Genomic DNA, 12,877 nt, shown 5'->3' with positions numbered 1-12,877 from the left:
CTCTTTGTTTTCCCTTCTTAAAAACTGTGAAGAATATGCAGTAAAGTCCTTTCTATTGCAGGATCCAGTGATTCTTTCTTCCATCATGACACTGGCTCTCAAATGGATACCCTTCTCCCACTTGGGACAGAAATTCACCCTCAAGGGTCTGTTATTGGAAAGACAATCAGAACAGAATTGGGATTGCAGTAAGTGGGAGCTGTCTCCAGCAGAACTGGTACACAGACCAAGGAGATGAAAACATACAGCAAAATAACCAGGGGCATAGAAAGCCCAGATCTCCCAGGTGTCATGCTACTGATCCTCAAGATTGTGATCTTACTCCACTCTCTAATGAGGTGATGGTGCGATGACTTGACAGAGCTCTCAAGTCTCTATTTCCCAGCCACAGCCTTCTCAAAACTGCTCCAACTCATCTGATCCTTCTTGTGTGCTACACAACTAATGACTCCTCAGCAACATACTTGGGTTGTATTCAGTAAGGGATGTTCTCAATGGGGAAATACCCTTTCAGCATACTTTCCTGACAGGGCTGTCAAGGGTGTATTAAGAGCTAGTAATTTCTAAGACACATTTGAAAGCTTACATACCAAAATGTTTTTCTTAACAAGCATACTTCACTCTTATCCAAAAATTTTCTTATGAATGTCTTCAGGAAAACATTTACTTTAGGTCTGGATAAAAACAAGATATTGGGCAGAGAGTGGTTAACTGGCTCACCCTTTTTCTCTCAGCCATTATCTAATTATAATTTCAAATTTATCTAGGCTAAAGAACTTTTCTCCTTTCTCTAGCTAATTGTCTTCATTGACTGAAACCAAGTGACATGCTTCTGTATGTTCATGAGCATAACAAAGAGCTGCACACTTTGGAGATAAGAGGTAACTCACTCAAAAGCTGAGGATACCTCGAAAACTTTTTCGGCCTCTTAGTCCACAGATTGAGCCAAAAGGCAAAATAACTGTAGTGGAGTTCCACCTCCTTGAATACTGAGTATCCAAAAGCAAAAAAGAGAACCTTCGTTTTTTTCAGTTGCTCTCCCATGAAGGGAAAAAGAAAAGACTGAAAAGGTCAACCAGATTTTACCATTTACAGCACTCCAATGAGTTATCTAAAGGGAAAGAAAGAAGAGGGAGATACATTTTCAGTATCCTCTATTGCTTTTGCAAAAATCTTGAGATGGTAGTGCATAAAGTGGAAATCACAACTGCTGGATCTACATCATCTGGTAGGAAGGTCTTTGTCCTGGTTTTGGCTGGGACAGAGTTCATTTTCTTCCTAGTAGCTGGTACAGTGCTGTGTTTTGGATTTAGTATGAGAATAATGTTGATAGCAACAACTGAAACATCAGTGTGTTAAGTAGTGCTTACACTAGTCAAGGACTTTTCAGCTTCCCATGCTCTACCGACTGAGAAGGCTGGAGGTGCACAAGAAGCTGGGGGGGGCACAGCTGGGACAGCTGACCCCAACTGGCCAAAGGGACATTCCATACCATATGATGTCACGCTCAGTACATAAACTGGGTGAAAGCTGGCTGGGGGCACCGCTGCTCAGGGACTGGCTGGGCATCGGTCAGCGGGTGGTGAGCAATTGCATTGTGCATCACTTGCTTTGTATATTCTTTTTATTATTAGTAGTATTTTATTTCAACTATTAAACTGTTCTTATCTCAACCCATGAGTTTTCACTATTACTCTTCCTATGCTCTCCCCCATCCCACTGGTGCGGGGAGAGCGAGTGAGCGGCTGTGTGGTGCTCAGTTGCCAGCGGAGGTTAAACCACAACAGTCTTAAAAGATCTGGATAAATAAATTCCAGTCAGATGAATCTGTGCTACCTCTAATATGGGCAGAAAGAAAACTCATCCCTGATTTTTCAGGTTGGAAATAAGGTCAGGATCCAAAAAGAGTTACTTACCTGCAATTCTTTTTCACTGAAGGTAAATATTATATTAGAGCCACACTTTTGGAACTACCTACTGTACAGGAACTATATCCAAAATATTCCAAAACTGAATTTCTCAAATGACAAATTGCTTGACCAGCAGATGGCGTGCTCCTACACATTCTTGAGGCATAATAGCCATCAGCACATTCAAAGTTTCTTTTTTAAATCAAATTTTAAAATTAAATAATTAGATTAAAAAGAAAAGTATGTTTTTCCCTCTAACCAGGGAGGAAGGATGAATGTGTGGATCTATTATAACTATTACCTTCAGAGAAGAATTACAGGTAAATGTTTTTCTCTTCTTAACGACAAGTACAGTGGAATTATAATAGATCCACACTCTTGTGACTGAAAACTCCCGGAATGCATCTGTAAGAAATCAGTAAATAAAAAATGGAATATAAAAAAAAGTATTTAATAATTAGTTAGTACTATATATATATATATATCAGTTTAAAACCGCAAACATGAATAATATTGTACATGGAGAAATAAATGCCTACCAAATAAAAAAGAAATCCTGTAAATCCTGTAAATCTTTGGGAATGAACGACTCAACAATTCTGGATCTAGTAATGAATTTTATACTCCTAATGCATCACGTTTGGTTTAAACCCATAGAAAACTCCAAATATCAATATTTGGTAAGCACTTAAGTATTTTAAGAATTTTTGAAGCGGTTTTACAAGCATGTATGTTGTAATTGCACTGTGGCTGTCTATTTTTACAGAAATATACTTTCAGCAAGCTAAGGTATTAAATGCCTTTCAGCTATCAAATTAGAAGAATTTCAGGTATATAGTGATGGACTCGGTTCCACTCCAGGCTTAGACAAACAAAAGAAAACAACAATTAAAAAAACAGACAAGAAACTACTTCTATTCAGCTTCTATAATAGAAACTTAACAGGCAAGGAATGAGATGCTTAAGAAGTGAGTTACTAGGTACCTATTCCAGAACTATTAGAATTTGTTTAGCACCCCCTTCTATTATTAATAGCTATTGCTTTATGAAGGTCAACTAGTATAAAAACTCAAGTTGTAGACCTTAGAAGTACGGTTTTACCCCTCAAGTTTTTTTAAAGAATAAAGTCTAATAAAGAATACATCAGAAAAGTTTTTTACCTCTCTAGTCTTAACAGAATAAAGACTTTACTATTCATATTTTAACTTGAGTAGTTTAACAACATATAGCTATCTACCGTTAGATTGAATCTACTGAGATGATCTTCCTCAGATTTACATACCCATGCCCATCCAGTCTGATGTTTCCAACAAAGTCATAGAGATGTCGGTTTGGGCTCTCACATTCAATTCTGCCTGAAAGTCTCATCAAGCTTTCTATGTCCTTTATGTCTGATGTTAGTGGCAGACCCTGTAAACAAGATTAGTTTGTCGTGACATTAAAAATCACCTTCATATATATAAATCTATGTATTATAAATCTGATAGTGCAAATGCAGAAAACCAGTATCCCTATGGGAACAAAATGGGACTGCTACACTTTGCTGTCACACTGCTGGATGCTAGAGACAGTGAAAAAGTCACCCAGATATCTTGAAACATCATGATGAAGACAGGGTGATAACCAATCATATAACTCAGTAAGAATGTCCCTGCATTCAGCACACTCAGTCAAAAACAGCTATTCCCTACCTGCCCCTCAAGGCCAATACTGGCACTATTGGCTTCTTTCTGCAGGGCTTCTCCCTCATCTATCCTCCAAAAACAAAACCAATACCCAAACTACAAATCTTTCCACCTATTTTCCCAAAGAAAAATCCTAAAACAAAGTACAAGGCATGGCTTAGGAGTAACCATTCGTTCCTTCTGCTTAATTAATTGAACAAAAACTTTTACGATGTCAATAACCCACAGCTTTTTATTCAAACCATTAAAATTTCACAGTCTTCTACAATGGCCATTAATGTCATAAAATATGTTTTTATAAGCAGTTAATAGACTAAAAGAATATTAGCAATATTCTAAAAAATGAAATTCCTACCTGTCGAATTTTTAAGTTTGTCTCACCATCTAAGTTAGATGTTTCGATGTAGCACATAGCTTGTGGTTCACTAATAAGAAAAAAAAAAATCCTTAATTTTAAATTATAAAGTCAAAATCCATGAACTTTCTGTCATCTTTTAATAGCTATTTATGCAATCGTTTTCTTTTCCTTATCAAATCTTCAGAACTAGAATTTATAGCCGAATCTGTAAAACCAACAGTACTTTACATTTCCAGAAAAGTTTGCCAAAACCTACCTTCTTAGATGAAACGCTGCTAAAAATGCTGTACATAGTAAGTTTTCTACATTTTTACATCAGACTAAGATACAGGCACAAATGCAGTGCATTCGTAGTGCCCACTACTGTAGACAGCAGTAGTTTAGACATGAAAATTTTCTTGTAAAGGGTTCTCTTATTAAAAAAAAAGTCTAAGTTATGGATAACAATACATTTTTTGAAATATATCTGTCCTCTATGCAATTTAAATTTTTTTTTATAAATTAAAAGTTTTAAGTTTATGTAGAACATTACTACTTGAATAGTCCATCTATCTGACATATACAGATAAAAGGCTTATGGCATTTTATTTTTTCAATACAATTTTTTGATGTGTATCACAGCAGTATTTTGTAAAATACTTTTAGGTTTTAAAACATATTACAACCATTATAGAAGTGTTAACTAGGAAAAGAGATACAGAAGGACAAAATTATTTTTCTGCAAGTAGATAGTAAACAAGAACAGGTCTAACAGGTCAGGATTTCTGAATTACTCCACTCAGCTCCCATTTTCTGGACATGAGGACAGAACACCTACTACTTATGTCTATGATAGAAAGAAGTTTTGATCCTGGTAAAGGACCAGAGGAGTCATAAAAATCCCTTACAACTTAAAAGAATAAATGTTTACTCTCTATACCACTTTAAAGCTTCTAATATTTTCCTTCTTTCTAGCATGAAATTCAAGCATCAAGTGTTTTTTAAACTTTGCTTTCTTAATGCAACAGTGGCTACTGATAAGTGAATTAGTTTTAAAATGCTTGCAAGATACAGTTCTGCAGCTTATTCTAACATTTCTGTAAAGAAAAAGCATTAAAATGTGATAATTATTTATCATAAATTCCTTTCAGGCTAGCATTTTCTTCTTGACAAACTTTTCTAAAAATGTAAATAACTTCTGTTTAGATCGTTTGGATGGAATCATCTGTATAAAACATTATTACAATTCTAACATTTTTATTAGTTAACAGTAAAAAACAAACAATATTTTTGTGAAGCACTTTTAAAAGAGACTAAGGCAGCAAAGACATTTCAAGTGAGACACATGCTTAATTGTAATTACTGTAGCAGACAGCAGTGACCTCCAAAGTAAATAAGCTACAATTAGATCAAGGCAGGCCCATTGATTTGTTAGGGAAAAACAAAGTGCAGTAACAGTGCAGACAGTAGCATAAAGCTGACGTGTCTAAGAAACATGCATTTTGTCACAATACACAAGAACAGCGCTGCTTTTGCCAGTGCATGCAGCAGAGACTGTGCAACATCCAAGTTTGTGCAGAGGGTCCTCTACCAGTCCTACCAACATTAAACTATATTCTTTGCTGAAAACAGTGGGTTGGTATAAACATGTATATTCTTCTTAATTTGCCCTAAGGAATTAAACATATTTATCCTGGTGTTTTACTGTGTGTTTATTCAATGACAACTTGTCTGATAAAATTTCATGGGGATAGTGTAAAAACAGAGGACTGAAATAAATTTTAATTTCTTGGAGTGTTACTGTGTATTTACACTTTAATGATCTGTACTTTTATCCACCAAACCCTTTGTAATTTTATAAATGTGTGGGTTTTGTCGAAGAAAGGTGAACAGCAAAGCAAAGATGATCAACACAGCAGTGTTCTTCATATTTGGTATATGAGGACCCACGTACACGTATCCTGTGCAACTAGTTTATTCTAACCTTGATGACAGACTGATGAGATCAGCTGGGAGATGTTCCCCATTGGTCACTTTCACTACTTCCCCTACTGCCACCTACACATCCCAGTTTGAAAATTATTAGAACAGAAAAATAAGTGACAGTAAAAAAAAAAAAAAACCAAAACAAAAAAACCAAAACCCAAACAAATGGACAAAGACAAAAAGAGTTTGAAATTACTATACAAACAATACATGTTAATTAAAATGTCTGATGACAATTTTTTCAAAATCTATTTTAATCAGGTCAGAAAGAAAAGAGGTAGAATATTTTCATTTTTACTTGAGTGGATTGTTTTACTGTAAGGCACCAATTTTAAGCTGCAGAACACATTGATATTGTACAGTAAAAATAAAAAGCTGTTACACTTAATTCTCAACTGACAAAGTTTCTAGCCACTCCATACACGAATGAAAAAAAATAAAAGCCACAACAAAAGATTTTCCACCAACTTTTCAGAAAAGTCAGGTGACAAGAACCCTTCTATGTAGACATGCTGAAAATGATTTTGTGTTTTGTTTCAGCTTTGTAAATTTCAATTTACACTGAACTAGCAAGAACCGAACAGAGTTAAATCTCAGAGGTTTGTGTCCTTCCACTGTAAGAGATTATAGCTTCCTAAAATAATTAAGATCCTCTTATTCTCCAGAAACTGCTATTGCTGGTAAAAAGAACGAAATATTATTTGAATTAAAACCAGGCCCACAGACTCGCATTGCTATGGAGACCTAAAATGTAATTGGGCATCAATAAACATCTGGAAAGCAAAATTGATGAGACTGTCTTCCTGGAGAATGCATGGCCATGTGGAGATGAGAGGTAGCAAAGGAGAGCAGTTGCCGGTATGCAGGCAGAATTAAAGGTATGTAGTAGCACAGGGTTCTCTCCTGGAAGGAGGGCTGCAACAGGACCCTAGTAATACAACTAAGAAGGAAGTTTTAGCTGGAAGAAATGCCTGAACTGGGCCCAGAAAAGCAATCACGATTCAAGGAGTCCCCTTTGCAAACTGGATCCTAGAAGAAAACCTGACAGGAAAATTCAAGGTGAGTAATGGTCATAGTTGGGACAGTGTGTTCTGACAAGGGCAGTAAAGTGAGGTTAAACAAAGAGGTAACAGTCCTGACAAGTCCAGCAGCAGCTGACTATTATTTCAATTTATCAACACGTGATGTGGGATTCCTTCAGGGGGCACAAGGCTCGGAAAGAAGGCTTAGCAGGCAGTTGGTATTCTTCTGTGTGTAAACTACAGCTGGAGAACACTGTGACAGAAGTGTCCTCCAAATCCAAAAGGGCAAAACAGTGAAGGCAAAGACTCAAATTTAGGAGCTTTCTCAGGAAGATTATAACCAAGCTGCTCTGAGAGGATGTAATCCATTTTGCTTGCAAAACACCAGGGTTAGCATGACAGAAAGTATTATCAGGCCAATAGAACAACTGTTTTTGCTGCATGGTGTATTGCCTATGAAGATCTTGGTGGAGAAGCACCAATAAAATTTATAAATGCTTCTCAAAGTGCAGAAGTAAAAGGTTAATAGAGGATACAAATACTAAAACATCTGAAATTATGACGAACGTTAGCACTGAAGACAGACTATGGGGAAAATTTACAGTATTATCTGGAAACTACTTTACACTTGATAATTTAATAGAAGTATTTTAGAAACAGCTACACTTGATTTTGAGATATAATGGAAGATGGAACAAACAAGTCTCCACCACAGTCTGTCACAGAAATGCATAAGATCCTAACCTTATTAATTGTATGTATGAGTGGATTCATGAACTTCAGTGTGATCATAGAGGGTTTATACCTAATCCATAATGATACACATTACAATAATGCTTCTGCTTGTGCTAGAAAAAAATATGGAAATTGCACTGCAAATATACAGTAATAAATCAAAATACAATTGATCATATTTAAACAATCTTCGTTTAAAAAAAAAAAATCTTAGAATATGTTGTCTATTGACCTGATCAAATAGATGTTGAAAAATGTGCATCTTCCACATAAGATGTGGATTTCTTAAATAAAACTGTCCAAGGAAATGATGATAAACAACTTCCGATTGTCCATGTAAAAAGAGTCAAAGCATTACATGCTAAAAATTACGTCTTGCTTTCAGTGCTGAAATTATTCATAATATACATATTATAGAATGAAGTGAATGTTCAGCTCATAAAGACAGTGCTAATTTGATGGTTCACATATCATGTTCATTTTTTTTCCTGATTCAGCTATCAAACTGGCGATTATATCCATTAAAAACCATTTCTGTTCCCTGTAATATATCCATTTTAATTTATTTGTAGGATGCAATTTGTTAGGTACTATCAAAAGGCCAACCTGGTTAAATATGGCACTTGAGGTCCAATTTTTAGACAGAGAATCAGCCTTTTTTGTATTATATCCAACCACAAAATCACAGACTAAGTTTTTCTTCGGGGTAAATTGAATGCCAGTGCAATTTTAAAACTGTAATTGTCACAGTTTAAAGAAACACTGCCTGAAATGATAAATGCCCAAATGAACAAAAGACTACACTTCAGAACCGCAGCATTTTTGTTTATTCCTTATTTCCTTGGAGCAATCACAAATAAATAAATAAATAAATGCAGGGTAGAGAAACCAGCCTCTACACTATAAGCATCAGTGGGCATCTCTACCTTGATGAGAGCAGTACAGTGTCAGCAGGTATATACTCTTTGCCTTTTATTATAACTATATCTCCAACATCTACCTGAAAGAAAACTGGGAATTGGTTAATGGTCTCAAACAAAATATGTTATCCCTTTGTTTTAACCACAGTAAATATTTACCTGCTGAATTTGCTAGAAAGACTGTTAGAAACTCACACACTTAGAGAAGCCTGTAGGTATTAGGTACTCAAAGGTTACTGAAATTCTTTGGAAATCTATTCTTTAATAGGCCTAATCCTGACCTTGTCTATGTAGTTCTTTAGTTTTGCTAGTTATTGTAAAATATTTTATTTGAAGACTGAATTTAAGTTAAAGAAGAAATTAATCTCCCCTAAGATCACAGTTCTTTTGCATCACACTATATACCTTATCCTTGCTTCTCCAAAGGTATAAACCAATTTCATCTGAACCTTGCCTCCAAATTACCGTGGGTCAAATTTTGTTCAAGCTTTCAGGTATGGAAACCAATAAAACTAAGGGACTAGATAGACAGCATAACATTTAGTCCTTGAAAGTTACCTTTAACAGTCCCTTACTAACGACTGCATAACAGTCTTTAAAATTCTCATGGTTTAAGCCAAAGAAGTTCAGCAAATACACAAAGTAGCTAGTTTCCAGAAAGAAGTTTCTGCCTTAGCACATCAAATAATACTAAGGAACTGTATGATTTTGCCATATGCATGTACTCCCAAGTCAAGCATATTATTCAAGTTATTTTTCGCTGAACTTAAAGCCCACCATTTAACAGTTTTGCCTGACTCATGCCATCAAAACTGACTTGACTTAGAAGTACATTTTAAGAGACAAGTATTAACAAACAAAAATTAAAATACAAAAGACTATACATTTCCCATCATACCAGTTAATTATTATCAATGACGATTATTTGGGGAAATAAAGCAAATATTAGATCTGCATTACGCTCTGAAAGTCACCAACATAAACACACACCTTTTCCCAGTGGACAATCTCCCATGCACCATTTCGTAGTACTGAAAAAAAGAAAAAGAATTTTCCAGTTGTACAATCTAACTGCAGTATACAGGTATGTGTTAGATTCCTTATGAAAAGCCATACAGACACAGCTCATTTACACAGTATTTTACAGCATGCCTTGTTTCTATAAATTCATGTCAAGCATTTCAATTATACAGCACATATTCTGTATAACAGTTTTTGTACCATAGAATCTTATTACAAAGTCAATCAGAACATATTACAGGGTTTGAGAATCAGTTAAATCTGATATAGATTGTATGGTAACGTGGTGTTTTCTAAAGTAAATTAGTAATTGGAATAAAAAGTTCTAAATTCAAAAAGTTATGAAATTATGGGGGGGGATCAATTAAAGAAATATTTTCTCAGTTCAAATATTGATAAGGTTCATACAAAAAAGATTCATAAAAAGTCACCAGCAGGCTTCTTAGGATTCAGCTGTTCTTACTGTTATTTGCATGTCAGAGAATTTTAGCATCATTACAGTCATCTCCTCCATAAATATATTGGAAAACCCCCAAAATCAACCCATGCCATTTAGCGTAAGATTTAGTATAGATTTTTCCGGGCAGTAGCAATTAATATTGCAAGCACACTCCACTAGTCTGGTTTTAACTATTGCTACTATGATAAAAAACCATGCCTTGTTTGCCAGTTAATTGCCAGGATTGTGTTTTCAGAGAATAATAAAGGTGACTTTTTTTTTTTTTTTTAAATTAGCACCAGTTACAAAGCCATTGAAGATTGATGTGAGAAAAGAAAATGAAATGAAAAGAAAATGTATTGCCATGTATCAATACTCGGGTACCTCCAAGAGACTGTTCTCTTTCACTGTGTCTCCCAGCTTTCAAACTGTCAGGATGTTTATCTAAGCGCCTGATCAGGACCCAATTCTTATGCAAGCATGTGTTGATTTCAAAAAAGTGGATCAAAATCTGGGAATACACATGGCCTTTACATCCAAGTCTTCCTTGAGGTTCTGTCCAGACTGATCCCTGTTCTTGTATATCTCAATGATTTCTGCGAGTCGTTACCTAACCTGCTGAATAATTCTTTAGGAAAAGATAAATTCCCTTACCCTTCCTTCCCCCAAATTTATTAGTGCTGATATGCTCAGGTAAATGGAGCAGCCTCCCTTTCAGACAGTAAGCAAGATATTTTAGTGACTGTCTCACCAATCAGCTGGTCATTACACAAAATCTATTCTGACAAACCATTTCCCTCCACTAGGAAAACTACAGATCCAGAGTGAGGACTGGCTGTAATAGTGTCCTAAGGAACTCAAGACATTTGATAATTGTGCCATCAACTACCTACTTCCATCCCCTTGTGTCAGCAATACTGTTTGTGGGGCCATGGTATCAACCAGATGAAAGAACTGATGAGGATTAAAAATATACCTTGCAGCAATGCAGATGACTAAATTTCACAAATAGCTATAGTAGAATAACTGCCAGTGGAGTTCTGCAAGTCTGAAATGTAAATAAGCTGTCAGAGGTGGTCAGGAGCTTCTTAAGAAGTGCTGGCTGCAGAAGCACTTGCACTGCTGAAATACATCCTAAGGTGTTTCACACGCAGCCAAGCTGACCTAACATAGCATTGCCACTGCAAAGGGAAGGTCCTGTTCTGCCCCCACCCCATGCAAAATAAAGGTGACTTACGGCTCAATGCGTGCCTCTGGTGTTTGGTGGACCCTTTGATGAGCCAGTTTAACCAACTAAATGGAAGGAAACGGTCAGCTTTTCTTTCTGGATTTGTTTCCTGCTGGTTTAGCTGGTTAAAATCAGCTCACAAATGAATGAGTCAGACTCATGATGCCGAGACACCTGAAATCTCAAGAGTACTCTAACCCTAGCTTGATCCAATAAGCTTTTAAGCACAATTAACATACACTGACATTCAATTAAATCCATTTTCTTATGAGAACAAAAGAAGTGGTGGTGTTGCTATGCACCTTTTATATATGATTAGAGAACTTGTGCCATAAAGTCTTCTGCAGCCTGTATCTCCCATTTTACAGCTGTCTCTAACAACTAACTTTCAAAAGCATGCTCTATCTGCCCTGTAGAAGACCACTTCACCACACTGCAGAAATGCACATTTCATCATGTCAGTGTCTGACGGTGTCCTGCTGTACATGTATGCAGCCTGAGGTAACAAAAATCATCCCTAATGCAGCCTAATAAATCAAAATCCCGTGCAAAAGGTTTTTTATAGCAATGGGCATTTAGAAAGTTAATTACTTTAGGTTAACTGAGATACAGATGGTCTTTAAGGAACAGACAGATGAAGGGAAACCCATATACAGAATCTATACATGCACATGTCATTTTGTTAACAATTTCGTATGTTTAAAAGACAACCAAAGGTGGACCTGGATATATAATGTACTATGCACTTCACTATTTTTCAGGGTTACGGAACTGCTGAATACATGAAAACAAAGTAAGAGAGTACCATACTGATTAACTTTTTAATTATTGCTTTGACAATAGACTAGATTTGACAGTACACTAGGATTGATGTTGTACTTATGGGAATCCTGCATTAGCTTAAGAAACTTGCTTCGCTAGCAGTATTTTATGTATCCTCATTACACTTTCAACTTCCAAGATGCTCTTTTGCATGCATGGAACATTCAGGAATTTTAGGAACAGTCACCAAAGAGCCTAATGAGAGGTAACCAAGGAGAAGAGGCAGGAAAGACATAAAACAAGTCCTTTCTTAACTTAAAACTTTGCACGCTCTGGACAAAAATAAATTGAAAAGGCACTTCAAGAGTCACTGCCATCTAAAACTGTTGGTTGCAATCTCAAACACTATGAATGCTTGATGAAAGAATTCTGGATGCCTACATTAAGCTTTCTTTTGTTTTTTATGTAGAGATAAGAGGTTATCTGTTTCTCTAGGCCTGTTCTCTGGAGATTTCTATTCCCAGTTCTTTCAGTCCATAGATTTGTCTCCCTGTCCTAATCTCTTCATACCTCCTATTGAGCTACATGCTCAGTAGTTTCGTTTTATCTTCCCCCCTCCATCCCTCATAAATTTTACAGTGAACTTTAAGATTTATGTACAATTTAGGTAGGCTTTAAAATTTATGTTTTTAAATTAGAAACATTTCCAGTGGTTAGCAGTGCTAAAGATTTCTGATTATCTTTAGTCAATGACTACATACCTCCCTAAAAAACTTAAGGTTATGTTTGTTATTTATTTAAAAAAGACTCCATATAAGATTCTCCTCTTTGTG

General features: G+C 35.8%; 1 protein-coding gene across 2 annotated transcripts in view; it reads right to left on the bottom strand.

The window, feature by feature from the left end:
- ATP8A1 (ATPase, aminophospholipid transporter (APLT), class I, type 8A, member 1) overlaps positions 1 to 8,617 on the bottom strand; it is a 102,999-nt gene extending 94,382 nt beyond the window's left edge. Inside the window, exons 1-4 of one of the 2 annotated variants that reach the window (XM_009332433.1) lie at positions 8,602 to 8,617; positions 5,917 to 5,990; positions 3,951 to 4,020; positions 3,193 to 3,320 (exon numbers count right to left, since the gene is read on the bottom strand). In XM_009332433.1, coding sequence (XP_009330708.1) covers positions 3,193 to 3,320; positions 3,951 to 4,007 — 185 coding nt within the window. In that variant the 5' untranslated portion in view covers positions 4,008 to 4,020; positions 5,917 to 5,990; positions 8,602 to 8,617. Of the gene's footprint in view, positions 1 to 2,211; positions 2,286 to 3,192; positions 3,321 to 3,950; positions 4,021 to 5,916; positions 5,991 to 8,601 lie in introns of those variants that run through there. The other variant, XM_009332434.1, reaches the window with a different exon arrangement.
- Positions 8,618 to 12,877: the final 4,260 nt, after the last annotated feature.

Source organism: Pygoscelis adeliae, unplaced genomic scaffold (assembly GCF_000699105.1).
Source record: "Pygoscelis adeliae isolate BGI_AS28 unplaced genomic scaffold, ASM69910v1 Scaffold59, whole genome shotgun sequence".
In the NCBI taxonomy this organism is placed as follows: Eukaryota; Metazoa; Chordata; class Aves; order Sphenisciformes; family Spheniscidae; genus Pygoscelis; species Pygoscelis adeliae.
Note: the sequence above shows the minus strand (reverse complement) of the source record. Positions and strands in the feature narration are given on the sequence as shown.